This window comes from Hemicordylus capensis, chromosome 6, assembly GCF_027244095.1.
Source record: "Hemicordylus capensis ecotype Gifberg chromosome 6, rHemCap1.1.pri, whole genome shotgun sequence".
Lineage (NCBI taxonomy): Eukaryota > Metazoa > Chordata > Lepidosauria > Squamata > Cordylidae > Hemicordylus > Hemicordylus capensis.
Genome location: NC_069662.1, coordinates 168,616,793 through 168,642,412, shown reverse-complemented (window position 1 = coordinate 168,642,412; position 25,620 = coordinate 168,616,793). Strand labels below are relative to the sequence as shown.

The window sequence follows — 25,620 nt, the reverse complement described above, 5'->3', positions numbered from 1 at the left end:
CAAGGAAATCTTGGTCACTAATCTAACATCCACAGTAAAAATGGGAGCAGAACAATTCATGCCTGATCCCTCTTAAAGCCTCTTCTCCAGGGCATTCAACTCCACCTTTCTGGCTATGGTATGGAGAAGAGACCAGCTGCTTTGTAGAGTGTCTCGGGGAAGAAGGTAGTGGGGCTTGGAAGGAAGGTGTGGCTTCGGAACCACAGGAGGAATGCCCCAATAATATAGACCAGGGGCAACCAATTTGCTGGTACAGATGCCTGCAGCATAACTTGTCAGGAGCACAACTGGGAGCAGGTGTTGCAAAAGCTTCGGCAGTCTGTCTTTGCACAGTTAAAGTGGGAAGAGAATCCAATGAGAAGGGCCCCAATCCTCTTTTCCCGGGGTGGGAAGAGGATGGGGGCGATCACATGGTCCCGCTATGCTCAGCCTTTCCCGGCAGGTAGCAGTTGATAGAACAGTAGATAGAACAGCACCCACCGATATGCATCAGAGGCACCTCAGGCCCATTGAGCACCTGCGCAGACAAACCACCACAGCATCTGTCATCATGGGGTGACTCTGTGGGTCCCTGGGGCATCCCTCGCCAGGACCCTGCAAATGATCAAAAGCGTCCATCACCACCCCTGTCCAGTGTTTTGCTTGTGTGTCACCGTGAACTAGGGATGTGCACGAACTGAGATTCGTGCACTGATTCTAAACAAAGATCTGGCACCTTTAGAAATGAGGTGAGCAGGTCCGTCCGTACCTGCTCCTCTACACAACCCTGCTGCGGTGGCGGTGCTCCCTGCAGCAGCTATCTGCATGGTCAACGGTTGCCACCACGCCCTTTCATTCTTACATCGTGTCCAGGCTGCAGCCTCACTCGCGTGCTGACACCTTGGACATGGCAGTGATTGATGTGCATGAACCGCATGTCGAGCACATTTGGGGAAATTCGAAAGGGAACTTTAAGAAAAAGGAGAGCAGGTGCTTTCCTGCATCTTGCTGAGGTGGTGCACATCGCAATCATCCCCACACGACCATGTCGCCTGGTCAACACCATCACGCGGACCAAGCAAATGGTGCCAGCGCGCATGTGCATGCACCATGCGCGGGCTGACGCTACACGGGGGTGTTATTGGGATGAGCGCCGCCCCTGCAGCAAGCTGAATGGGGCAGCAGAGGGCAACCAAGCGCCTGCTCTCCTTTTCCTCAACGCTCCCTTTCCAATGTCCCCAGGCGGTCTTGCGACATCAACACGGGACACTCTTTCACCATCAGCAGCACATGCTCCAAGCCCTTGGTCTTCCTCCTGGTCGTCTCCACAACCACCGGGATTGGCTTGCGTTGCACCACGTGATCCCGCCATTCTGTTCCAATTGGCCGCTCGCTCGCTCCGTAGGCGTCTCCGAGGCCGGCACTTCCTGGTCGTCTTTACAAGCATCGGATTGGCTTTCGCTGCGCCACGTGCTCCCTCCACTCTGCGCTGATTGGCCACTCGCTCGCTCCGAAGGTTTCGTGCGGGGGCCCGGGGAACGTACGGGGCCTCAGGTGAGGGAAGGGAGCCTCTGCCTCCTGTGCTTCGTGGGTCGGCGCCGCCGCGATGGGTCGTGCCTGAGCAGGCTGGGGTAGAGCTAGCAGTAGGGAGGTTGGGGCCGGCGGGCGGGACCCGGCGTCGGGGCTGTGGCGAGAGTATTCCGGACGGGTCCCCGGGAGGGTCATCTCGCGTTTCGTCCCCGAGGGCGCCCTCCTGGCGGCCGTCTCGCAGGCGGCTGTCTTGTGGGGAGGCGAGGCTTGGCGGGCCCTCCTGCCCGGAGGTCCCTGGTGCGGGGGACCGGGACGCGGGATGGGGTGGCTGTGCAAGTTACATAGGCAGCTGCCTTGCACCGAGTCGGTCCCCCTGGCTGGGGATTGCCTACTCTGGCTGGCAGCAGCTCTCCAGGGTTTTCAGAGGGAGTTTCCTGGAGATGTTGGGGATTGAGCCAGCTTCTCTTCCAGCGAGCTACAGTCCATCCCTCTAGCTGCAGCGGGGTGGGTGAACTTTTCATGCAGGGGCCCAGCTCTTGGTAGGTTTTGCGGAACGGGGAGGTCGATGTGTACACTGAAGGATTGCCCTGTTAGCACCTCGGTGTGTCTCTTCTTGTGCCCTGCCAGTCACTGCCCACTAGCTCTGTTCACAGTCCTGCTTAGTGCGCACACACTGTGTAAGCACGTACAGCCACTCATGCATTGAATGCAACACACATGCATGTATCTTTCCCTGTTGAGTAATGAGGGGACTTTGGCCTTGAGTGACATGCGTTCCTTTTGCTCTCTAGGTTGTGAATGGAGTCCCTTCTTCACCTTGGATGGCTGCCTCATAGACTGACTGTTTACCTGCTATGGCCTGTAGAAGAGGAGGCAATCACAGGAAGTCTCTCTGTCCCACCTCCACTGTGAACTGCCGTAAACCTCTACCATGTGCGAATCAAGCTCATAGCATCTGCATGGTGTCTGACTTTTTTTATCCAAACATGGGAGGTGTGGAAAGCCACATCTACCAACTGTCGCAGTGCCTGATTGAAAGAGGACACAAAGTGATCATTGTCACCCATGCGTATGAAGACCGCAAAGGCATTCGGTACCTCACCAACGGACTGAAAGTCTATTATTTACCCCTGAGAGTCATGTACAATCAGTCGACAGCAACAACTCTCTTCCACAGTCTGCCGCTGCTCAGGTATATCTTTGTGCGGGAGAGAGTCACCATTGTCCATGCGCACAGCTCCTTTTCTGCCATAGCCCACGATGCCCTCTTCCATGCCAAGACCATGTGGCTACGGACGGTGTTCACAGACCACTCCCTTTTTGGATTTGCTGATGTCAGTTCGGTGCTTACAAACAAACTCCTGACTGTGTCCCTGTGTGATACGAGTCACATCATTTGTGTTTCTTACACCAGCAAGGAGAATACTGTGTTGCGGGCGGCACTGAATCCTGAGATTGTGTCTGTCATCCCGAATGCCGTCGATCCCACAGACTTCACTCCCGATACATCTAGACAGGACAACAGCACAGTAACTATTGTTGTGGTCAGTAGGCTTGTATATAGAAAAGGTAATCTTATTTATTTGTTTATCTTTCTGTGTGAACCGCTCTGAAAACTTTGGTTCAAAAGCAGTATATAAATATGTGTAGTTAATAGTAAGGAGATCCAGACTGTAAGTTAGACTTCAGTATTGTTCTTTCTCTGAAAGGGTGATGGGTTTGAAAAGAAATCTCCTTTTTGTTTCTGTCTGCATTTGAAATGTCTTTACTGTGTGGCATGACCATTGATTTAGATCCTGATAAATGTTTTAGATTTAAAGCCCAGTTCAATACAAATATGACAAATATTCATATACCACTTTTATTATTTATTCTTATTTATCATATTTTTATATCGCCTGATATATAAATCTCTGAACTCTTCGAAAAAAGTTCCCAAAGCGGTTTACATAGATAAAGATAAATAAATGAAATGGCTCCCTGTCCCAAAGGGCTCACAATCTAAAAAAGACACCAGCAACAGCCACTGGAGGGATGCTTTGCTGGGGATGGATAAGGCCAGTTGCTCCCCCCTGCCAAATAAATCACCACTTTTAAAAGGTGCCTCTCTACTCGTTTAGCAGGTTCAAGCATGGGAATGCATTCACCTGCCTGACTGCATTCACATGTAGTCTGGCAGGGATTGTGTTAGAATGCAGAGTGCTAGTTTGCACAACCTGCTTTTCCACTCAACCCCTGTTGGCGGCCAGCAGCCTTGTGTGCTTCTGCCTGAGGGTGATAATGCATGTCTGAACACCAAACCAACAAACAACGCATATTTATATACCGCTTTTCAACAAAAGTTCCCAAGGCCGTTTACACAGAGAAAGCAATAATAAAGTAATAAGATGGATCCCTGTCTCCAAAGGGCTCATCGCATCTAAAAAGAAAAAGAAAAAGAAACATAAGACACCAGCAGCAGCCACTGAATGGATGCTGTGCTGGGGCTGGATAGGGCCAGTTGCTCTCCCCCTGCTAAATATAAGGGAATCACCACTTTAAAAGGTGCCTCTTTGCTCCATTAGCAGGTGCTAACTCAAAACCAAGTGTGTGAACAAGAGCTCGAAGGAGAACTGGCATCTTCTGGGACATAGCGATGTGTCTACCAAAAACCTTAGATATTCAACAAATGCTGAATGAACAAATAATAAAAAAGAATTGTCCATTAAATTTTTCTGGTAGGGCAGGACTTTTCATCTTCAGCATGACCTAATCAAAGCTCTGAGTGGGGAAACACCTTCAAATAATCTTTCCTAGTTTGAGAGTGGTTCTGAAAGTATATACTGTGCCAGCCTCCTTGCCCCAGTACAAAGCAAGATGGCCTTCAATCTGTACAAGGTGGAGGTGTCCTCATCCTTCAATAGACCGTTCCTGTGAAACGCTGTTGCTGGTAGCTCTGGGCTAGTGGTGAGTTGGATAATTCATGATTACTACTTCTTCTAGGTAGCCCAGATTTTTTGTGTGTTTGCTCTGCCCTGCTCCACCTGCTTATCACCTCCTCCTCTAATCTCGTCTGATCTTACGTATGCATCCATGGGAGTGGAACTTCCATGGAACTCGGTGGGTCTTAACCTCTGAGTAGACAAGCAGATGGTGGGCAGCAAGTGCCAGGTGGCGGTAACTGTCCACACCACTTGACTTGGATTCCCACGTGCGCTGCAGCTCTTCCCCCCCAGTGTGGCTACCTTAATTTCCCCCCGTTCATCCTTGTGTGGCTGTGGCAGGTGATGCTGTTTGCCTTGTCACATGCTTCATGCAAGGAAGCCACCATATGCTACACTAGCAGTCTTGGGACATGTTCCAGAATGAGGCACTACAAAGCTCCTGTGCCACGATTAAGATCTCTTTGGAACTGTATCATTGGCATTTAGGTCAAATTGTAAACTTCTGCAGAAGTGAGTTGTAAATCTGGATGTGGTGAACCACCAAGCAACCAACAACTGGATAATAGGAGTGCTTCTGTTTTGTATGCTGTTTTGACATTTTGAATTTGAATTACTTGATTACAATCTTTGACCAGATACAAATATATGATGGCAATAGTACACATAGGAGTACCGTCCCACAAACAAAGTGCTTCTACTCGATCAGAAGGTTGGGCCCCCCATGGGAGCGGCGCCAGGAGAGGGTCTTCTGTACGCCACATTTCCTGCGCCCCACCGTGGGACGGAGTGCTTCTACTCAATACATGTTTAATAAGTATAGCCAGATGTTAACTGTTGACAGATCTTTACAGCTACCACACAAAATTTAGCAACATTGTGCATTAGATAATAAAGGATTTTCTATCTGATAGAAGGGATGTAGCACTTTTAAATGTAAGGGAATGTATTTATTAATGCCTTCTCTTTTGTTGGCTTTTCTGGGGGAGGGGTGCTAATTTCTAGTGTAATGAAATGTAATGTCACAGAAATAATTGTTTTAAATAAATGTTTTGAAATAACTAGGTTCAAATATGATGTCCTTTAGGCATAGATTTGCTTGGCGGTATAATTCCTGAGCTTTGTCAGAAGTATCCAGATCTGCACTTCTTAGTTGGAGGAGAAGGGCCAAAGCGACTTTTATTGGAAGAGGTGCGGGAAAGATACCAACTGCATGACAGGTGTGTACTGTGTGGTCAGCATGAATAAAGTTGTGCTGATGGAAGGGTTAAGGTTGGAGGAGGGTGAAGAGGGCATTGGCTGTCGTTATTTGCTGGGCTTCTGTTCTTGCCTAAAACCACATGTACGAAAACAGCAAATAAAGGAACCTTACCCCTATGGGAATCTATGCGTTAGGTCTCCCCCCACCCCAACACACATGCCAAAAAAACTGGAAGGGGGAGAAATAAGAGTAGAAATTAACAGTACCTTGCTTTCCATGGTTGTGGGGCTCCAGAAATGCCCCTGAAAGCCCCCAAATTGGCTGATAAAAGGATTTAACAGAAAGAGCCCTCAAAATGGCTCCATGTTGTAAAATGGTGGCTGGAAGTGACACTGGAAAGTCATTTCTGGCTTCTCAGCAACCACAAATAGGTGAATTTTAGCCTATCTTTGTGTCACGGATAAAGAAAGCAGGTCTCTAAGCCCCTTCCGCAGATACGTGAAATTGTGGGTGCCAGGATCACGGGTAACGAGCACCACCTGTGTACTTCATGTGGTCCTGCTGGACGCTGTGCTGTACTTGGTAGCACGCTGCCATTTTTCTACAGTACCATATTTCCCCAGAGCATCATCATGTACCCAGATGAGAGTGCATCATCCCATAAATGTCTGGGCATCCTGGTGCACTGGCATAGCTTGGGCATCCTGGGCCTGTGTTTTGCCCCCCCCCCCGCAAGGGCACACAGCCCCATCTTCACCCGCAAGGCACGCCTCCTCTTCTGGCCAGCGGCAGCTCCACTCTCACTGCTTCTGCAGGTTGCCACCACCAGTCTTGACTGCAGGGATGCCCTGTTCCCTTCTTCTCTGCAGAGAGGCTTGCCTGCTTCTCAGCAGTGGATATTGCCACCACTTTCCCCGCAGGCTACTGCTTGCTGCCACCACCATTCTGCTGCTGAGAAGCAGGGAGGCTCTGGAGAGAGGAGTGGATCGAGGCCTGCTTCCCAGCGATCCCTGAGGGTGGCACGCAGTCCCATCCGGCTCAGAGGCTGCTGGGAAGCAGGCCCTGATCCATTCCTCTCTCCAGAGGATGGCCCCCCCCCTGCTTCTCAGCAGTAGATAGTGGTGGCAGCCCACAGGAGACGTGGCAGCAGTGTCCACTGCTGAGAAGCAGGGAGGCTTCTGTTCCATTCTTCCTCTTCCTCCTCCTCAGTGGTGGCCATCGGTGGCAACAGGCAGCCGAGAGGATCAGTGAGGATTGGCAGGCGCCAGGGTGGTCTGCGAGGAGCAGGAGCCACAGTGGCAAGCGAGGGGCCCTCAGCATCCCCATCCTCTCCTCCGCATGATCTTTGAACCTGTTGGAGCACTGCTAGCTCTGTCCCTGTCCTGGTGTGTGGTGGCCAAGCAAGATGTCGATCTGTTTAAAGATCCTCTCAAAAATGTGTTTAACTAGTTTTTGTTGACTGTTTTACCAAGATCAGGGTTTCCCCCCCTTAAACGGTTGTGTAATTTGTCATGTAATCTGCAGCTTTTTTGCCATCATTTATATGATCTCACAGCAGGTTTGTGCATATGCATAGACAAGGCTTAATTTCGTTTATTGCTCAGTTAGGAAAGAATCCAGCCAAAGTTGAGTAATTTAAGCTGCTTTGATTTCAACAAGAGAACAGAAATCAAGAGGACGTGAAAATGCATATTGCTGGCCAGATGGTCCTCCATTTTAAGCTAGAACTGAATGCATGAGCCAATGCTACTGAAAAGCTTTGTGCATCTTGTTTTGGTACTGAGTGCAATCCAGCTAAAACTGGGCACTAGTAAGTCTGCTGGTTAAAATAAGGTTGCTAAGCACATTCTGAAATCGGTTCCACTGAAATCAGTGGAACTTTGTCCGTGTCATGGCCAACTTTAAACACATACTGATTTTATTCATGGTGGAACAGAATAAGAATATGCTTTAGCTACCTTATTGCAATTAATTGTTCCAAAAGTGTAAAATTTTGGCTATGATCAGGCCCATAGTTAAGAGGTTGTTTTTAAATATTACTCTCTTTTTTGATGTGTTTTCTGTAATTGCATGCAGAGTCCGTCTCTTGGGAGCATTAGAACATCAGGATGTTAGAAACGTCTTGGTCCAGGGACAGATTTTTCTCAATACCTCCCTTACAGAAGCCTTCTGCATGGCAATTGTGGAAGCTGCTAGTTGTGGTTTACAGGTAAAAACAAGTTTCCTTATATACAGTGTCTAGATGGGCTATTTCCTAATGATGTAATATATAAAAAACTGTACAGTGCTAACAAACATGACCAAGTGTCCACAGTTCTACTTGCCAGGAGCAAGCGTCCTTGGCCTCTAGTAAGGAGGACTCCCAACAGCCTCCAACACTGTTACTACAACAAATATTTATATGCCACTCATCAACGAAAGTTCTCAAAGCGGTTTACATAGAAAAATAAATACAGGTATAAGATGACCCCCTGTCCTCAAAGGGATCACTGACAAACTCCCTTCATGCTGCACTTTGTGGAAGGGAAGAAGCTGTAGCAGTTCTTCATTCTCCAAACTCCTCTGCAAGTGCAAAATAACTTGGTACATGGTCCAAACCTCTACATTTACTAGAGGGGAAAGAGGAGGAGACTGTCTTGTCTTATGTGTGTAGAGGTTTGAATAAGATAAGAAATGGTGAGAGAGACTCTCTTTGTGTTTGATGGGGGGTTTGAGAGGGAGATGACATTTCCTCTCACTTGGCTTAGCAGCCTGCAGAAAGGAAGAAACCTCTACTGATTTCTTGCCTTCTCCATATCACAGCGCAAGTAAAAGCAATCTCTGCACATGCCAGAGCTGGTAGCAAAGAGGTTGATTGGTCAGCCAAGACTGACCTCTCAACATGCATCTTGAATGAGGCATCACCTACCAAAAGATTTACATAGGAAGCTGCATTCTACCAAGTCAGATCTAGCTCAGTATCATCTACACAGACTGGCAGCAGCATCTCCAGGGTTACAGGCAGGAATCTTTCTCAGCCCGACCTGGATATGCCAGGGAGGGAACTTGGAACCTTCTGCATGCAAGCACACAGAGCTCTGGGAAGAGCTCCCAGAGCAGTCCCATCCCCTAAGGGAAATATCTTAGTGTTCACACATGTAGCCTCCCATTCAAATGCAAACCAGGCAGACCCAGCTTAGCAAAGAGGACAATTCATGCTGGCTACCATAAGACCAGCAAGAGAGAGAAATCTTTACTGATCACTACAACTTCTCTGGAAGTGGAGGGCTTGCATGGGATTTCCATTTCTACACAGATTTATTCTGAAAGCCAGTGCAAGTCAGTAGACTCCCAGATTCTTACATGGTTAACTCCTTATACAGGAAGTACAGGATATGACTATTGTGGCTGGCGTGTATTTACATTACATTATTTTATTTTTTACATTTATATCCTGCTCTTCCTCCAAGGAGCCCAGAGCGGTGTACTACATACTTAAGTTCCTCCTCACAACAACTCTGCGAAGTAGGTTAGGCTGAGAGAGAAGTGACTGGCCCAGAGTCACCCAGCAACTCTCATGGCTGAAGGGGGATTTGAACTCTGGTCTCCCCAGTCCTAGTCCAGCACTCTAACCACTACACCACGCTGGCCATAGATTGTTAGCTGACATGGCCTGAGGTGTGCAGCCAAATAAAGTGTGTGGTATATGTGTTTCCATCCTCAGTGTTAAGTGCTTAAGTCCCATGGATTTCATTGGGCCTTGGTCATGCCTAACTTTGCTTGAATTGTGTCCTTTGGTTCCACCATCCTTTTGCCTAGTTTTATCCCAAGTGAAAACACACCTTTCTAATTCACACTTGCATAGTTTATGACCCACCAAGTCCAATGTAGCTCACTATCCATGTATTATATCCTGCTAGGTGACTCACCATCTTTTTATAGTCCCAGGCAGGTAGGAGAAACAGGAGTTTAATGTAGTCCCTTGTAATTGCCTTGCAGAACTGGTGGGCTGTGTCCTGCTTGGTGGATTACAAGTTATGCTGGTCTGTTCTAGAAGTTCAGACTTGTTCATATAAAATTGGCTTAGAGTCAGAAATGTGGAAAACATGTAATGCCTTTTGGGTGTAAAACACCAAATCTCGTGAGTGAAAGGTGAAATGGAAATTTTAAAAAACCCACAATGGACTAACTTGCACTTGTGTGTTGTTGTGATGGGTTCCTTTAGAAAGCAATAACCCTTCTTGTAGAGACAGAATTAGTTTTTTCAAGCACACACAGGGCTTTCACTCCTGAGTATGTATTTGCCACTCTATGGCCTGATTCACACAATTGTATGCATCTTTTGTTTAATGTGGGTTACTGACATTGGTGTGATTGTATGAACCCCACACCAAGGTGGTTTATGACCCCAAATGAACTGAAGATTCCCAGTTTGGCATGGGTTCATACAATCATGCTGATGTCAGTAATCCTCATTGGCCTGAGAGAGGGATGTGCACAAACCTGTTCGGTGTTCTATTCCTAGAACACTGAACAGGTTCAGAACCCTTGCATTCGAACCAGTTCGAATGCGGGGGTGGGGGCTCCTTTAAGGCGCAGGGAAGGTGCTCTTACCTCCCCCGCCGTGCTTCCCCCTCCTCTGCTGCTGCTCCTTCTCCTCCTTCTCCTCCTTCTCTATTTACACAGTCAGACAGGTGTTATTGACTGGTTTGTTTTATCCAGACATCGAGTCCTTCCCAAGGACCTGGAATGGCTGAATTTTATTATCAATGTTGTTGCTGTTGTTATAGATATCATTGCAGAATATAGGCTGTTCCCAGTAAAGTTGCTTTTTGTAATTGGCTGATGGTGATTTCTGTGGCCCGTCTGGTGTTGAGGTGCTCTTCAAGCTGTTTTGGAATTGCACCTAGGGCGCCAATTACCACTGGGATTATTTTGGTGGTCTTCTGCCACAGCCTTTCAATTTCAATTTGTAGATCTTTGTATTTTGTTGTTTTTTCTATTTCTTTTTCTTCTATTCTGCTATCCCCTGGTATTGCTATGTCGATTATTTTTAACTTGTTTTTCTTTCTTCTCGACTACAGTTATATCTGGTGTGTTGTGTGGCAGATGTTTGTCTGTTTGTAGTCAGAAGTCCCATAATATTGTTGCATCTTCATTTTCTACCACTTTTTCAATTTTATGGTCCCACCAACTTTTGGCTGCAGGTAGCTTGTATTTTTTGCAGATGTTCCAGTGTATCATCCCTGCTACCTTGTCATGCCCTTCTTTGTAGTCAGTCTGTGCGATCTTTTTACAACAGCTGATTAGGTGGTCCACTGTTTCATCTGCTTCTTTACAAAGGCGGCACTTGCTGTTTGTTGTTGACTTTTCTACTTTTGCTCTTATTGCATTTGTTCTTAGTGCCTGTTCTTGTGCAGCCAGTATTAAACCCTCTGTTTCTTTCTTCAAGTTGCCATTCTTAAACCATTGCCAGGTCTTGGTGATATCTGATTTTCCACTTATATTGTGCAAATATTGACCATGCAGGGGCTTATTTCTCCATTTTTCTGCTTGGTTCTTGACGTTTTCTTTCTTGTAGGCCTGCTTTCTTTCATTGGTGTTGAATATTTCCGCGTTATTGACCATTTGAAGTGCATCTTCTTCACTGTCCTTGATATATTCTTCAAGGCCTCTTTTCTCCTCCTCTACCGTTTGATGGACTTGCAGCATTCCTCTTCCACCTGAGCTGCGAGGGAGGTAGAACCTATCTACATCACTGCGGGGGTGCAGAGCATGATTGATGGTCATGATTTTCCTGGTCTTACAATCTAGCGTCTCTAGCTCTGCCTGGGTTCAGTCTATTATTCCTGCAATGTATTTGATAACAGGTATAGCCCAGGTGTTTATGGCTTGTATGGTGTTCCCGCCATTGAGTTTGGACTTTAGGATTTTTCTTAACTCTCCTGATGTATTCACTTCCAATTTTTCTTTTAACTTCAGTGTGTGCGATGTTATCAGCTTGGAGAATGCCCAAGTATTTGTAATGTTCCTTCTCTTCCAGGTTCTTGATGTTGCTTCCATTGGGCAGTTCTATTCCTTCTGTTTTTCTTATTTTCCCTCTGTTTATTATTAATGCAGCACACTTGTCTAGTCCAAACTCCATTGCTATATCGCTACTGAATATACGGACAGTGTTTAGCAGTGATTCGATTTCTGACTGGGACTTTCCATTATCATCATCATCATCATCATCATCATCAATAATAATCTATTTCTGTACCGCCCTTCCAAAAATGCTTCAAATGCTACTCAGGGACGGGCCTTCTCCGCTGCTGCCCCGAGGCTTTGGAATGCGCTCCCTAGTGAAATAAGAGCCTCCCCATCTCTGACAGCTTTTAAAAAGTCCCTAAAGACACATCTGTTCACCCAGGCTTTTAACTGATACTGTTTTGATTGTTTTTAATGTTGTTTTAGAGCATTGTTTTTTAAAAAATTTAATTGTTGTGTTTTAAATTTCTTGTTTTGTTTGTAACTAATGTTTTAATGTTTTTATCTGTTGTAAACTGCCCAAAGACATAAGTTTTGGGTGGTATAAAAATATGTAAATAAAATACCGTTGGTGCAGGGCGGCTGTATGCCCTCTTACCTTCCTGTTCAGTATAATACTGGAAGTGGCCTGTGTGCATGCCATGCACGCATGCAGGCCACTTCCAGTATTATGCAGACAGCTGTATACCCTGAGAGGGGTATGCCTCGCCAGCGGTATTTGAAGCAGGCTGGAGGGGGAAAGTAAGAGACCCTCCCCGCGTCTTAAAGGAGCTCTCCCGGCTGTGCATGGAACCATTCTGTGCACACCCTTAACTGAGATTCTAACAGCTGGGTCAGCCAGGCCATCATGTTATTCAGTGGGAGCTAAATATTGCAGTTTTCCAGCCATCCAAATCAAGTCCTCTGAAGCAGTGTTGCCAGTAACAGAAAACCCCAGATGTTGTTGACTATAACTCCCAGCATCCTCAGCCAAAGCCCACTGCAGCTAGGGATTCTGGGAACTGTAGCCAACAACATCTGGGATTCCCTCTTACAGGGAACAGTGTTCTGAAGCCTTTCCTGCCTCTTGGGCTGTGAGCAGGGAGAAGTCTTGGCTTCAAAGGTCCATGCATCATGGAACTCTCTTGCTGACCTTGGACCATTCATATAATTTTTCAGCCTAGCTAACCTCATAGTGGTGTTGCGATAAAAGGGGTAGGAAGGTGGGGGAGCATGAATGCTATAGAGGAAGGATTGGCCTGAAATAAGGCATGGTCTTTCATTTGAGTATGACTGATATACAGGCAAACCTCTTTACTCGTGGATTCGTTATCCACGGCTTTGCATATCCACAATCAGGAAAATGACACCTGATCTTGACATACATGGACAAGTGGGGGCGGGGGACACGCTGACCTCATGTATCTATCTGTGGGTTGGGGGTAGCCGGAAATGACTGCGGAGGTAATTTCTGGCTGCCATTGGGGGGGGATGGGACCCTGTGATTTTTTTGGACATTTTAAACTTGGGGAGCAGCAGAGCAAGGTAAGAAGCTCCCCCTCACGAAAATCAGCTGACTTTCTGCCTTTGGGGCCATTTTCAGCCACTTTGGAACCTAACCCCTGTGATCCCATAGGGATCAATGATCCAATATCCGTGGTTTCCGTATCTGCGTTACAGCTGTGGAATGGAATATCCAGAATATCACGGTCCACCTGTATACAGTATTGTTGTGTGGCTGAATGTAAGACATTTTAACTTCTCAACAGACACAATGGTTTATCTGCTGTCTTAGGTGGTGAGCACAAGAGTTGGTGGGATTCCTGAGGTGCTGCCAGAGAATCTTATAATCTTGTGTGAACCTTCAGTGAAATCTCTGTGTGATGGATTGGAAAAAGCTATAAGCCAGCTCAAGTCAGGATCCGTGCTGTCTCCAGAAACAATACACAGCCAAGTTAAAACTTTCTATACATGGAGAGATGTTGCAGAGAGAACCGAAAAGGTACGTAAACCTGTGTCTTCTGAAACGGGTAGAGCAGCCTTTTCACTTAAGCCCCTGAAAACACGCCTGCCTGCCAAATGGCTGCACGTGCCTGTTTTGGAGGCACTGGAGGCCTTTAAGAATTTTCCAACCCGTTCTTCTGAGGCTGCACATCTCCTCCAACATCACTTGCCCAACGCAAATTCTAGGTTGCCAGTGGTGACTGGGCGAGTGGGTAAGGACAAAACTGTGATACGCCCTCATTGAATGTTCCCGTGGTGTGCTGAACCGTGTGTCGCCTAAGGCCTGGTGGGCAGGCACTGTCGATGCCCTGTGTGTTCCGGGTAAGTAATTCCCCAGACGGAATTGTTTGGCTAGCATCACTTTGAACCTCTCCTTAGCATCTCCTCACTTGGCAGCATTTCTATGGCTTGAGTTGGCTCCATGGTGGCAGTCTTCCACCTGAATGCCTTGGGCTGGGCCTGCTAAGCTGATGTGTCTACTCCCTGGCACTCTGCCTTGTAGGCTGTGAAATGTGCCTCTTGTTCCCTGAATGCAGATGTTGTTAGGAACAAGGGGACGATCTTGCGAAACGGCAGGTCCTAGGGGAGGGATGCTACGTGTCAACAACTTCCCAAACTCCTTGCCTTCTAGGCTTGGAAATGTGTCTCTGGCTCTCTATATGCAGAAGTTCTAAAGAGCAAGGGAACGCATTCACAAAACCGCAGTTATACTCTTGGGGAGGGATGTCAACCACTTCCCAAAACCTCTTGCAAGCTCCACGTGTGCTTGTGGAGATGCACAGATGCTCACTGGGATTGTAACTGCTGCAGGGTTCTCAAACTTGGCTCCCCAGACAATAGTGCAGCCATTTTTGGACAAGGGGGAGACCAATGTCCCCGGGCCACCTGGGTTGGGGGCTGCCACAGCAGCCCCTTGTCCTCTTCTGCTCCCAGCCAGCAAATGAAGGGTGAGGCAGGGCTGCTTGCCTGCTCCTTCCCAGCTGGTACTTGGTTGCCAGCTGGGTGCTTTCTTCCCAGTCCTGGCTGGGAAGGAGTAGGGCAGGGACTGTGTGGCCCCCCTCCCAGCTGTATGCAGGGGTGTGTGTGCGTGTGTATGAGTGCACAGTGTGTGCACAGTGCTGGGGCAAGGGACCCCCAGCTAGGGCCCGACCCTGGATGGCCCCTTTCCCCAGGTGAGGATGGACTACAGGTTTGAGAACCCTGAGGTACTATGTTTGTTTTAGCGTAGACTCGCAATTAGTGTAGGATGTCTCTGTTCATCAGAAAACACAGTCTAAAACAAGCTCCCTTTTCCTTTATTAGGTGTATGACAGAGTAGCCGGTGGAACTGTACTGCCCATGGGCAGCCGGCTTGACCGACTGCTCTCCCACTGTGGTCCGGTGACGGGCTGCATTTTTGCTGTCTTGGCTGTGCTGAGCTACCTTCTCCTGATGTTCCTGAGGTGGTTGACACCAGATGACCTTATCGATGTTGCCATAGACGCGACGGGTCCAAATAGAGCATGGACTCAACAGGATTTCCCCAGTAAAAACAAAAAGCGAAAGATGATGTCACACTCTTAATGGTGCCAGAACCTGGAAGATGGGCCTTCGTTCTCCCACACATTTCGTGTTGGCTGTTTTTAGACTTGCTTCTTCACAAGGAGCCATTGATGAGCAGTTATTGGAAAGCGCTCCTTAATGGCTGGAAAGGCATGTGGTAAGATGTGCTACCTCAAATCGGGACAGGCTAACATGGCGCAGGGCTGACGTGCTTGCCAAGATCTGCAGCCGTAGTGGTTCACTAGGATTTCAGCTCTGTTCTGTGTAGAGAGAGATGCATCAGAATAGCATCAGTGACTGAAAAATAATGGGAGGAAGTAAGGGCAAAATCAGGTGAGGGGATTGGTTTGTTGTTTCCCTCTTTTTGCTGTGGTAGGGGTTCTCGGCCTTGGGTCCCCACCAGGTGGTCATGGGCCCCTCCTCTCCAGCCACGATAGCCAAAGATGCTCACAACATCTAGGGTTCCAAGCCCGAGAACCCCTTCCTTGCAGCACATTGGTTTTCTATCACCCTTCCGGGGGGAAACAAAACAATGTATTTCTCTTGCAGCATAATATTACATGTGATCAGAGTTGTAAGCCTGAATCTTGGGTCTGCTTGTGCTACTACAATTTTCTTCATGTCAAGGAGGGAAGTTCTAGGAATGGCTGCTCCACACACTTGTAAGGCTGGGAGGGTCTTGCGCAAGGACACAGATGAGATCCATGCCTCAGAGTTTCAAAGACCTCCTGTGCATTTGTGCCTCTGTTCTCATGTGAAAATATCCCTACATCAAAATGTGTCCTTTGAAAGCTGCTGCTTCTTGCTGGTTTCAAGTCCACTTGTTTTTGCTTCGTTTTGCTGGGCTTCTTTTAAAAAATATCCCAGGTTAGAAAATGGAGACACGGATTGGCCGTGGGGGCTCTTGGTGCCGGTGCTTTAAGCTACTGTTTGTTTGCGGGAGCTGCTCTTTGTCTGCTGACCTATATAAAGAGTCTGCACAAGTTAAATCAGCTGTCTGCATGAGAAGGTTAGCATTGCTTGTGCCAGTGTGGTTGCATAATTACTGGTGAAAGCAATCTTCGCAGCAGTTCTTAGCTTTCACCTTGATCAGTAAGTCTGGCCAAATCTAGGTTCAGCTGTCTTTTTGGACGGGATTGCTACTTCTGCTCTATGGAGGGGATACCAAGCACTGAGGAAGCAGGTGCTTCTACCATCTGGGGGAAAGTGGATTTGTTTTAAAGCAGGCGTTCGAAACCTTGGGTTCCCAGATGTTGGGCTACAGTTCCCATTGTCCTCGGCCACAATGGCCAAAGGCCATGATGGGAATTGTAATCCAACAACCTCATGGGAACAGTGTTCCCTCTAACAGGGATTCCCAGTTGGTGTTGACTACAGTTCCCAGAATCCTCAGCTGCAGTGGCTTTTGCTTGGGGATTATGGGAGTTGTAGTCAACACCAACTGGGAATCCCTGTTGGAGGGAACACTGCAGGGGACCCCAAGTTAGGAACTCCTCTCCAAGGAAATGCAGCACTCTCTTTTGGTGGGGGCAGGCTAGAGAGAGAGAGAGCAAGGCTAGATCATTGTCTTATTTATTTGGAAGCAGGGACGTGCTGTTTTGACCACGCATGCAAGACCAGGGCACCATTTCCCCACACAGGGCTGCAAAAGCACAGAGGCTTTCAAAGGGCTATGGAGGCTTGCTGGGTAAACGGGGGGGGGGGGTGTTCTCTCTCTAGATATCTCAGAGCATTTTACAATATAATAATTAAAACAAAGCATAAGTAAAATACAAAAGTACAGATAATATGAATATAAAAATAACTCTATTTAAAAATTTAGATAACTCATAAAAAGCAAAAAGTACGTTAAAAACAGAGCAGCAACAGTAAAAACCATACATTCATTTCAAAGTGTGGGTGAAGAGCCCCTATTGGATGACTTGGTTAACATCATAGGAACATAGGAAACTGCCCCATACTGAGTCAGACCATTGGTCTATCTAGCTCAGTATTGTCTTCACAGAATGGCAGAGGCTTCTCCAAGGTTGCAGGCAGGAATCTCTCTCAGCCCGATCTTGGAGAAGCCAGGGAGGGAACTTGAAACCTTCTGCTCTTCCCAGAGTGGCTCCATCCCCTGGGGGGAATCTCTTCCAGTGCTCACACATCAAGTCTCCCATTCATATGTAACCAGGGCAGACCCTGCTTAGCTAAGGGGACAAGCCATGCTTGCGACCACAAGACCAGCTCTCCTCTCCCTCACTTGACTCCCTTCTCTTCAGAGGAGCAAACAGTCGTCATCATTGAGCTGGTTGGCATTATTTTTTGTGAGGGAAGTATCATTTTGGCCAGGTGAGCCAAAGCCGCCTCACCCCACAGAACCCTGTCAGGCACTTCACACTTGGAATGTTACAATGTTCTGACCAAAAAGGGGTTAATAATAAGAACAGCCTTGCTGGATCAAACCCAGGGTCTGTCTAGTCCACCACCCTGTTTCACACAGCGGCTCACCAGATGCCTCTGGGAAGCCCACAGGCAAGAGCTGAGGGCATGCCCCCTCTCTTGTTTCTGCTCCCCTGCAACTGGTATTGAGAGACGTCCTGCCTTGAGGCTGGAGGTGGCCTATAGCCCTCAGACTAATAGTAGCCATTGATACACCTGTCATCTATGAATTTGTCTCAGCCCCTTTTTAAGCCATACAAGCTAGTTGGGGTTGTTCTGCTCCGAGCTCAAAACAGGTCCTTTATTTAAAGGGTGTTTCAAGCTTGAAACACTCAAAATGGCTCGTTTTGAATCAGAGTGTTCTGCCGATCCCTAATCCATGTGTGTGACTGAACATGCATCCACTTGACCAGTGACTATGAATACTGGCATCTCAGAGGTCAGGTATAGAGTGTTTTTCTGTGCTTTGACCATAATGTGCAGCCCTGTTTACATGTTCTGTTCAGTGCATGTACAATCTGTGCATGATGGGTCTTCATGCATGTACAGCTGTTCACATTATGTCCAACCCACACACAGTGGTCCTCTTCCTATCTTCCTATCTGTCATTTGAGGGGGCATAAAATGAACACATGTACAGTCATGCACACACAAACATGTAGATGTGTACAGGCATCTGTATGCACCTACGACATAACGTCAGAATAAGGAATTTGAATAACTGCATGTGTGTAGAGATCAACACTCCAGGTATTAGAAATATGTGAATAACCCTTGAGTCTGCCCTCAGCTCCCTACCAACACTCCACATAGAAGACTCCTAACTCTGTAAACACAGAATATATTGGGAGAGCATGATGTGTGTACACACGCACACACTTTAAGTTGATGTAAGGGGAATGGATTTCACTTAACTGAAAGCGATGTTGCGCATTGTTGAACTGCAGAGTCTAAAGCGGCAGATTCCTTTTCTTGGTACAGCTTTCAAGCCTTTTGTGGTCCACAGTGTTGCCTTTTTATTGCACAATTCAATCCTATGTATCTTAACTCAGTAGGAAGGTCCTCCAAGCTCAGTGGAACTTGCTCTCAGTGGTGCAGCCAACGGCCAATGCCTCTTTGATCCAGCATGGCCACAGTGCTTGCATGGAGTTCCTTCCTCTGCCTGCATTGTTTCCCATTCATTTCAGTGGAGAGTCTTGATCTATGTGTGCAAGAGAGTGTGTGTGGCTAGATCGGGTCCCTACACTGGAATGAAAGGGGTGTTGAAGTGCATGCACCTTTCTGGGCTACTTCCATTGTCTGTAGTCCAGTGAACTGGGTTGCATATGCACATGTGATCAGTTGCAACTTGGCGCAAAATGAAAAGCAAATCCCAGTGAAATCCGTTGGACCTTCTCTGATTATGTGCTAATGCTACTGGTGTTGGAAGTACAATAGGCCATACTTAATTTTTCAACTGTGTTGGTTGCACATATGAATAGAATTCAGTCATACTTATGGGATGCAAAGGAGTATTCCTGTTTACAAAAACTGATTGCATCAAAAGTATTTGAGGCCTTGACAGGAAGGCAGCTTACATTATATACATGGCCTGTAACTTAGGAACATAGGAAGATGCCGTATACTGAGTCAGCCCATAGGTCCATCTAGCTCAGAATTGTCTGCACAGACTGGCAGTGGCTTCCCCCAGGTTGCAGGCAGGAGTTTCTCTCAGCCCTATCTTGGAGAAGCCAGAGAGGGAACCTGGAACCTAGATGCTCTTCCCAGAGCGGCTCCATCCCCTGAGGGGAATATCTTCCAGTGCTTGTACATCTCCATTCATATGCAACCAGGGTGGACTCTGCTTAGCTAGGGGGGCAAGTCTTTTTCCTTTTCAGAAAAATGTTGCTCCCTATGCTTAGAGGGAACATGTGAAACAAAGGTGCCAATTTAGTACTGACTACTAAACAGAGTAGAGTTGCTCTATATGAACCATGTAGTAGCTTCATAAATCTGTATTTTTTACTGAAAGCAATTCTCTCTCATAACAGCACTTGCAAGATTCCATTTCACCTTAATTGTGCTACAAGCACTATCAGTACCTTACTTAAACTTTAAATGTATTGTGATTATTTTTTAACTTTGCATATTATTTGCCACATGCTACTAGCAATTCTGTAAATAGGGTGTGATTCTGATAGTCCTGGAACAAATGTATTTAGATATGACGTTTTGAGTGTTTGCCAGTTTTGTCTGGGACGGGCCTGGCAGGCCACCACCCTCGCGTGTCACTCACAGTGGCCTGACCTCTTCCCCACATAAGGCATCGGCCCCATCATTCAGCTGTGCTGCACAGAAGTGCATATTTTCAGTCAGTCTGGAAAAATGGTACCCGTGTCAAAAGTGAAGGACTTTGGGCAAGGACCTCTGCTTGGCCGTTGCAGGGATCCTCTAACTTGGGCCTCCAGCTCTGGCCATCGTGGCTGGGGATGATGGGAATTCTAGTCCAACAGCATCTGGAGAACCAGGTTTGAAAACCACTGCAGCAACAGCAAAGGTTGACCACCAGAGTACTAGGTACAATTAAGTTTACAGGTGGCAGAGTTTCTCTGAGGCTCTAGAGTTGGATCTTGACTCGTCCTTCTTTAAAAGACAGCTTCCTCTTGACTTCAGCTGGATGAGCTATTACATACATACTTGCTCATAAAAGTGTATATTCACAGTGCTCCTTCCCCAATATAGTGGGGATAAAAAAAGCACAATGTTGGTAGCAGAAAGTACATCCAAACAGCCCCATCTCTATCCAGGTGAGGCATCCTGCTGTCCTCAGGGAAGAGAAGACTGAGTTTACGTTGTAGAAAGGCTACCGGCATGCCCACTACTTCAATCAGGTGCAAACTGCCATTTCTTGAAGCAAGCTAATTCTGTCTGAGCTGGTGGGCTAACTTGAGCTATATGCAGCTCGGTTGTCATTTTGCCTGTGGGCACAACTTTTAGCCTGTTGTACTATGGTGTGTGTTGTAATGACACAGTGGGGAAATGACTTGATTAGCAAGCCAGAGGTTGCTGGTTTGAATCCCCACTGGTATGTTTCCCAGACTTTGGGAAACATCTGTATTGGGCGGCAGTGAAATGGGAAGATGCTGAAAGGCATCATATGTGGCGCGGGAGGAGGCAATGGGAAACCTCTTCTGTATTCTACCAAAGACAACCACACACCGACTCAACGGCACACTCTACCTTTTGATTGGAAAAAGCACAGATCATGAAATAATCTCTCTGCTCCATAACTAATCTGATACCCTGTCTCTCACATGTGGTGTAGGGGCTGGCAACAACCTTGTGATAAGTTAGGCTGAGGGTTCAAAGTCACCAGCAGACTTGACTGCTGAGTGGGGATTGGCACCCATTTTTCTTTGGCTAAAATGCAGCATTCTTCACTATATCGCAGTGGCTGACTGTCCAGTGATCGCAGGCATTGCCCAGTAACTGGACCGGGCTCTCTCAAAACAATGGCATGTCTCTCAACAAGGGAAGGTTTGCTCCATTTCTAGAACGGTGAAGGCTTCAGCCTTCAGTGGCATGACTTCTGCAGTTGCTTTTTAGAAGTTGCCCTGGAGAACTGCCAGCTTGCTCTTTACAGTCCTGAATTCAGAAAGCAATTCGGTGAATAGATGTGTGTGTCCTCTTCAGTTGGAATACAGGATAGCAGAAATGCAAAAAGGAGTGTGTCTATATGAGGAGAGGGAGGCCTCTGTCTTATTCGGTTAAAGACCATGAAAATAGTTTTCCCCAAAACATTAGCTTAAAACACAATCCCTTTAAATCTAAAGGAATTTTTTTTGCAAGCGGATGCCTTTAGGAAGAAGCAAAGAAAGCAAACCTGTGACAGTTGTGGATCTAGGCTACTTTGAGATGGTAGAATCCATCTGTTAAAAATCAGGAAATCAGTCATGAAGTACAGCCTCACAATTTTGAGTTTCATGGGTATGATGAATTTATGCAGTTCTTTTATTTTTAGCCTATATTCCAGTAGGCTTATGAGATCACCCAGCATTCTGTGCGTCTCCCCTGCTATCAACTTTGCAGCGCCTGGACCAATATGAACCAAATCAGGTGCAGTTGTAGGGACACATCGGGACACCTCATTGGTGTAGTTTGTGATGTCATCCGCCTCCAAATTTGCAGCTATAGGGACACCTCAGTGGTGTAATTTGTGGTGATGTCATCCACCCCCATCCAAGACGGCAGACACATAAACTTTTGAGGCATAAATGGGCTAACTTGTGAACCACCTAACCGATCTGAACCAAATGTGCTACAGCTGTAGGGACACAGGGATGCCCAAATGGCATGGTGTAAGATGATGTCATCCACTCCAATTCAAGATGGTGCCCACATCTGAGGCACAAGCAAGCTAATTTGTGGACTGTCTAACCAATTTAAACCAAATTAGGTACAATTGCAGTGAGTGACACATAGGAACACCTTAATGGCATAGTTTGTGATGATGTCATCCACCCCGGTCTAAGATGCCGGACGTGTAAGCTGTTGAGGCACTAACAAGGGCTAACTTGTGAACCGCCTAACCAATTTGAACCAAATTTGCTACAGATGTAGGTACACATAGGGATGCCATATTGGCATAGTGTGATGATGATGTCATTCACTCCAATTCAAGATGGTGGCCACATGAACATCTGAGGTACAAACAGGCTAATTTGTGGACTGGCCAACCTATTTGAACCAGATTGGGCACAGTTGCAGTGAGTGACACACACAGACACCTCAGTGGCATAGCTTGTGCTGATGTCATCCATGCTGATTCAAAACAGCGGATACATAAACCTTTTGAGGTGCAAGTGGGCTAACTTGTGAACCGCTTAACCGATTTGAACCAAATTTGCTGCGTCTGTAGGGACACCTCAATGGTGTAGTTTGTGACGATGTCATCCATCTCAATTCAAGATAGTGGATACGTAAATGTTTGAAGTGCAAGTGCACTAACTTGTGGACAGTCTAACCAATTTGAACCAGATTTGCTGCAGCTGTAGGGATACCTCAGTGGTGTAGTTTGTGATGATGTCACCCACCCTGATCCAAGATGGCAGATACATATACTTTTGAGGCATGTGCACTAACTTGAGGACTGTCTAACCAATTTGAATCAAATTTGGAAGAGCTGTAGTGAATGACACAGACACCTCAGTGGTGCAGTTTGTAATGATGACATCCACCCCGGTCCAAGACAGCAGACACATGAACATTTGAGGTGCAAGAGATCTAACTTGTTTTGTCCAGATGTAGAGACAGTGAAAGGAAGTAGGCTGATTAGTTCTTACTAGAACAACTTCTTTACATTTATATCCCACTCTTCCTCCAAGGAGCCCAGAGCAGTGTACATGGTTATTTTTATCTTCACAACAACCCTGTGAGGTGGGTTAGGCTGAGAGTCAAGTGACTGGCCCAGAGTCACCCAGTGAGTTCCATGGCTGAATAGGGATTTGAACTCACGTCTCCCCAGGCCTAGTCCAGCACCCTAACCACTACCTTACACTGGCCCCAGTTAACTAAATGTCTCAACATGGGAGTAGGCAGGAAATGTTGTAAATTACTTTGTATGTTTCAGTAAAGGGGCACTAGAATAAATGGCCTTCACTGTGACATTCCTCTGTGACTAGAAGTCCTAGAGGAATGCCATTCTAAAATGGTGGGTAAGGGGCTTGAGCGTCCTGCTCCCCCCCCCCGTCACAGATAATTGCAGTGACATTCACTCCACAACACACGAGGCGGCTTTGTCTCATCATGTGTGCCTTTGCTCTTGGAACAATAAAAGTCTGATGACAAGGATTATTAAAATACCATGTTAAGAAAGTGGCTCTCAACCTGCAGGGTGAAGTCCTGTGGGCCCGACCCAGGAAGGTATGGAGCACCTGGAAAGGGATGTGTGGGCAAATTCCAGTGATGGATCATAGGATCCTGAAGTCTGTGGGGCTTTCCTTCCCTCCTTAGCCAAAAGAGGTGGAATGGAATGCCCTGGAGAAGAGGCTTTAGGAGAGAACAGAGAGGAATTGTTTTAGTCCCATTTCTAAAGTGAATGTTCGATTAGTGACCCCAGATTTTTGCACAAAACAGTGCACACATCAGGATCTTTGCATGCTCTGTTGTAAAAAAGGGGTCCCTAAGAAGATGTGGGGGAGAGTACAATAAATCTGGGAAACACTGTTTAAAGGACTTTAGTGTAATAGTATTGTACAGTGAGTCAAGGATTTTTTTAAAAAGGAAATATTAATTAATATTTTAAAAATATTTTTATAGCCCTTTCTGGGTATATTATGTCTTGTCTGTTTTTGGGGTTTTTTTTGGCCCCATTTGTGGATTGGGCGGTCTGTATAAAAATAAATTTTATACCAGTTTGTTCTTCTGTTATGATGCCTTCTGCCTATGCACCATTTTAAAAACAAACACCTTGTAGTCCTGGAGGGCCGTTTCCTTCCACTGTCAGTATATGAGGCCGCAGGTTTCTGTGATTTGACCGAATGTTTCTGGGTTTGTGCAGAAACACAATCGGCATATGAAACTGAGGTTTTTCAGACAGGTGGAGCTTGTGTGCCCCCATGCATGCTATTTGCAAAATAAAATGGAGATGTGAAGGGTCAGTAGATGCATTTTAAATAATGTGTTGATGCTTAAAAAGAATTGATTTTTGATGGCACTTGTGGGTTGCTGCAGATGGTGCGAAGTATCACGTGATGTTCTTATAAATTTCTTTTTATTCATCATAAATTGTGCTGAAACTGGAATATGTCGCCATCTGGAACAGCCCAAGGAGAGGAATAGAGGGGACCTAGAGGCCTTGTAAAGGGCTCCCTAGCGGCTTCCTGGGTCAGGTCTGGCCTCTTGCTATCTGTGCCATAGTAGCTCTTACGACCGAAGGGGTTATTGCAGTTTCCCTTTAATGCTAATCTGCAACCTCTGGGTGGCACTGTCCCCGTTCAGGTGCCATTTTTTCCATGTAACCCCTTTTCTTCTTCAAGAAAAAGAGGGGACAGAGTTCAAGTGTTTTTTATGACAGTGTAATTCCACCAGTGGTTGCTAAACAAATAAGCATTAAGTTTCTCTATGTATGTGTGTACACACACACACAGTTTCAAGGTGCATATGTATACAGTAGAACAGGCCTGCTCAACTTCATCCCTCCTGCAGCTGTTGAATGCATTCAACAATTACAATATTCTACAACATTCATTCACTAGTATCATCATTTTCTTTTAGTAATGGTATGAGCCATTTTTTGGAAGGGCGGTATAGAAATCAAATGAATGAATGTTACAACATGAACTTTCCAACCAACCTTGCGTATTTCCAAGATTCAGATTAGCTCTCTTACATAAAACTATTTCCCCTTTCCTTTCTGAAGAGAAAGATCCCTTTTACTTTACTTGCAACAATATAAACCAGTTCATAAAGCAAAGTGTTTCAAAGCATCCTTTCTCCTCTCTCAGACCAGGATCAATACTATTTCTTGCTGGTGATTCTAAAGACCTTTTGATCATGCTCCACTACTAATTAAGAAAGGGGAGGGGAACTCACCACACCCTTTTGTTGCCTGATTCAGGGATCCTCTAGTGCTAATTCTCACCATATGTTAACAATAACCCTAGTCGTAATGGTGCGGGTTACACTATGGCACTGCTCTTCATTGAAAGGCCATCAAATCTAAGGGTGGCTCCCTGACTAACGCTGGATTCAGACATAACAGGAAACCGGAGGTCCCTTCACCTTTGGTTTCCTAACCCGAATGCCCAAATTCAGGGAAATGGCGTTTACGGGGGAAAGCGACTGGGGGTTTCCCTCCCCAAGCTCCACTCTGAACCTTCGGTCAGAGTGGAGTTTCACCTTTGCAAACTCCATTTCTGTCGTGCCAGCATTACATCCTAATCCCAAGGCTAATTCCATGCTAGGAATCATTAGGAAGGGGATTGAGAATAAAACAGCTAATATTGTAATGCCCTTATACAAAACTATGGTGTGGCCACATCGGGAGTACTGTGT

At 46.5% G+C, this 25,620-nt stretch overlaps 1 protein-coding gene across 4 annotated transcripts; it reads left to right on the top strand.

The window, feature by feature from the left end:
* Positions 1-1,422: 1,422 nt before the first annotated feature.
* PIGA (phosphatidylinositol glycan anchor biosynthesis class A) lies at positions 1,423-23,981 on the top strand. Of its 4 annotated transcripts, none has more exons than XM_053264932.1 (6): positions 1,423-1,533; positions 2,301-3,078; positions 5,518-5,650; positions 7,708-7,840; positions 13,415-13,621; positions 14,926-23,981. In XM_053264932.1, exons 2-6 carry the CDS (start codon positions 2,364-2,366, stop codon positions 15,184-15,186), a joined length of 1,449 nt encoding a protein of 482 aa, XP_053120907.1. In that variant the 5' UTR covers positions 1,423-1,533; positions 2,301-2,363; the 3' UTR covers positions 15,187-23,981. The 4 variants fall into 4 exon arrangements, with proteins under 4 accessions (XP_053120907.1, XP_053120908.1, XP_053120909.1 ...); XM_053264933.1 differs by lacking the exon at positions 1,423-1,533 and adding an exon at positions 1,538-1,610; XM_053264934.1 differs by lacking the exon at positions 1,423-1,533 and adding an exon at positions 1,626-2,013.
* The last annotated feature ends 1,639 nt before the right edge of the window (positions 23,982-25,620 follow it).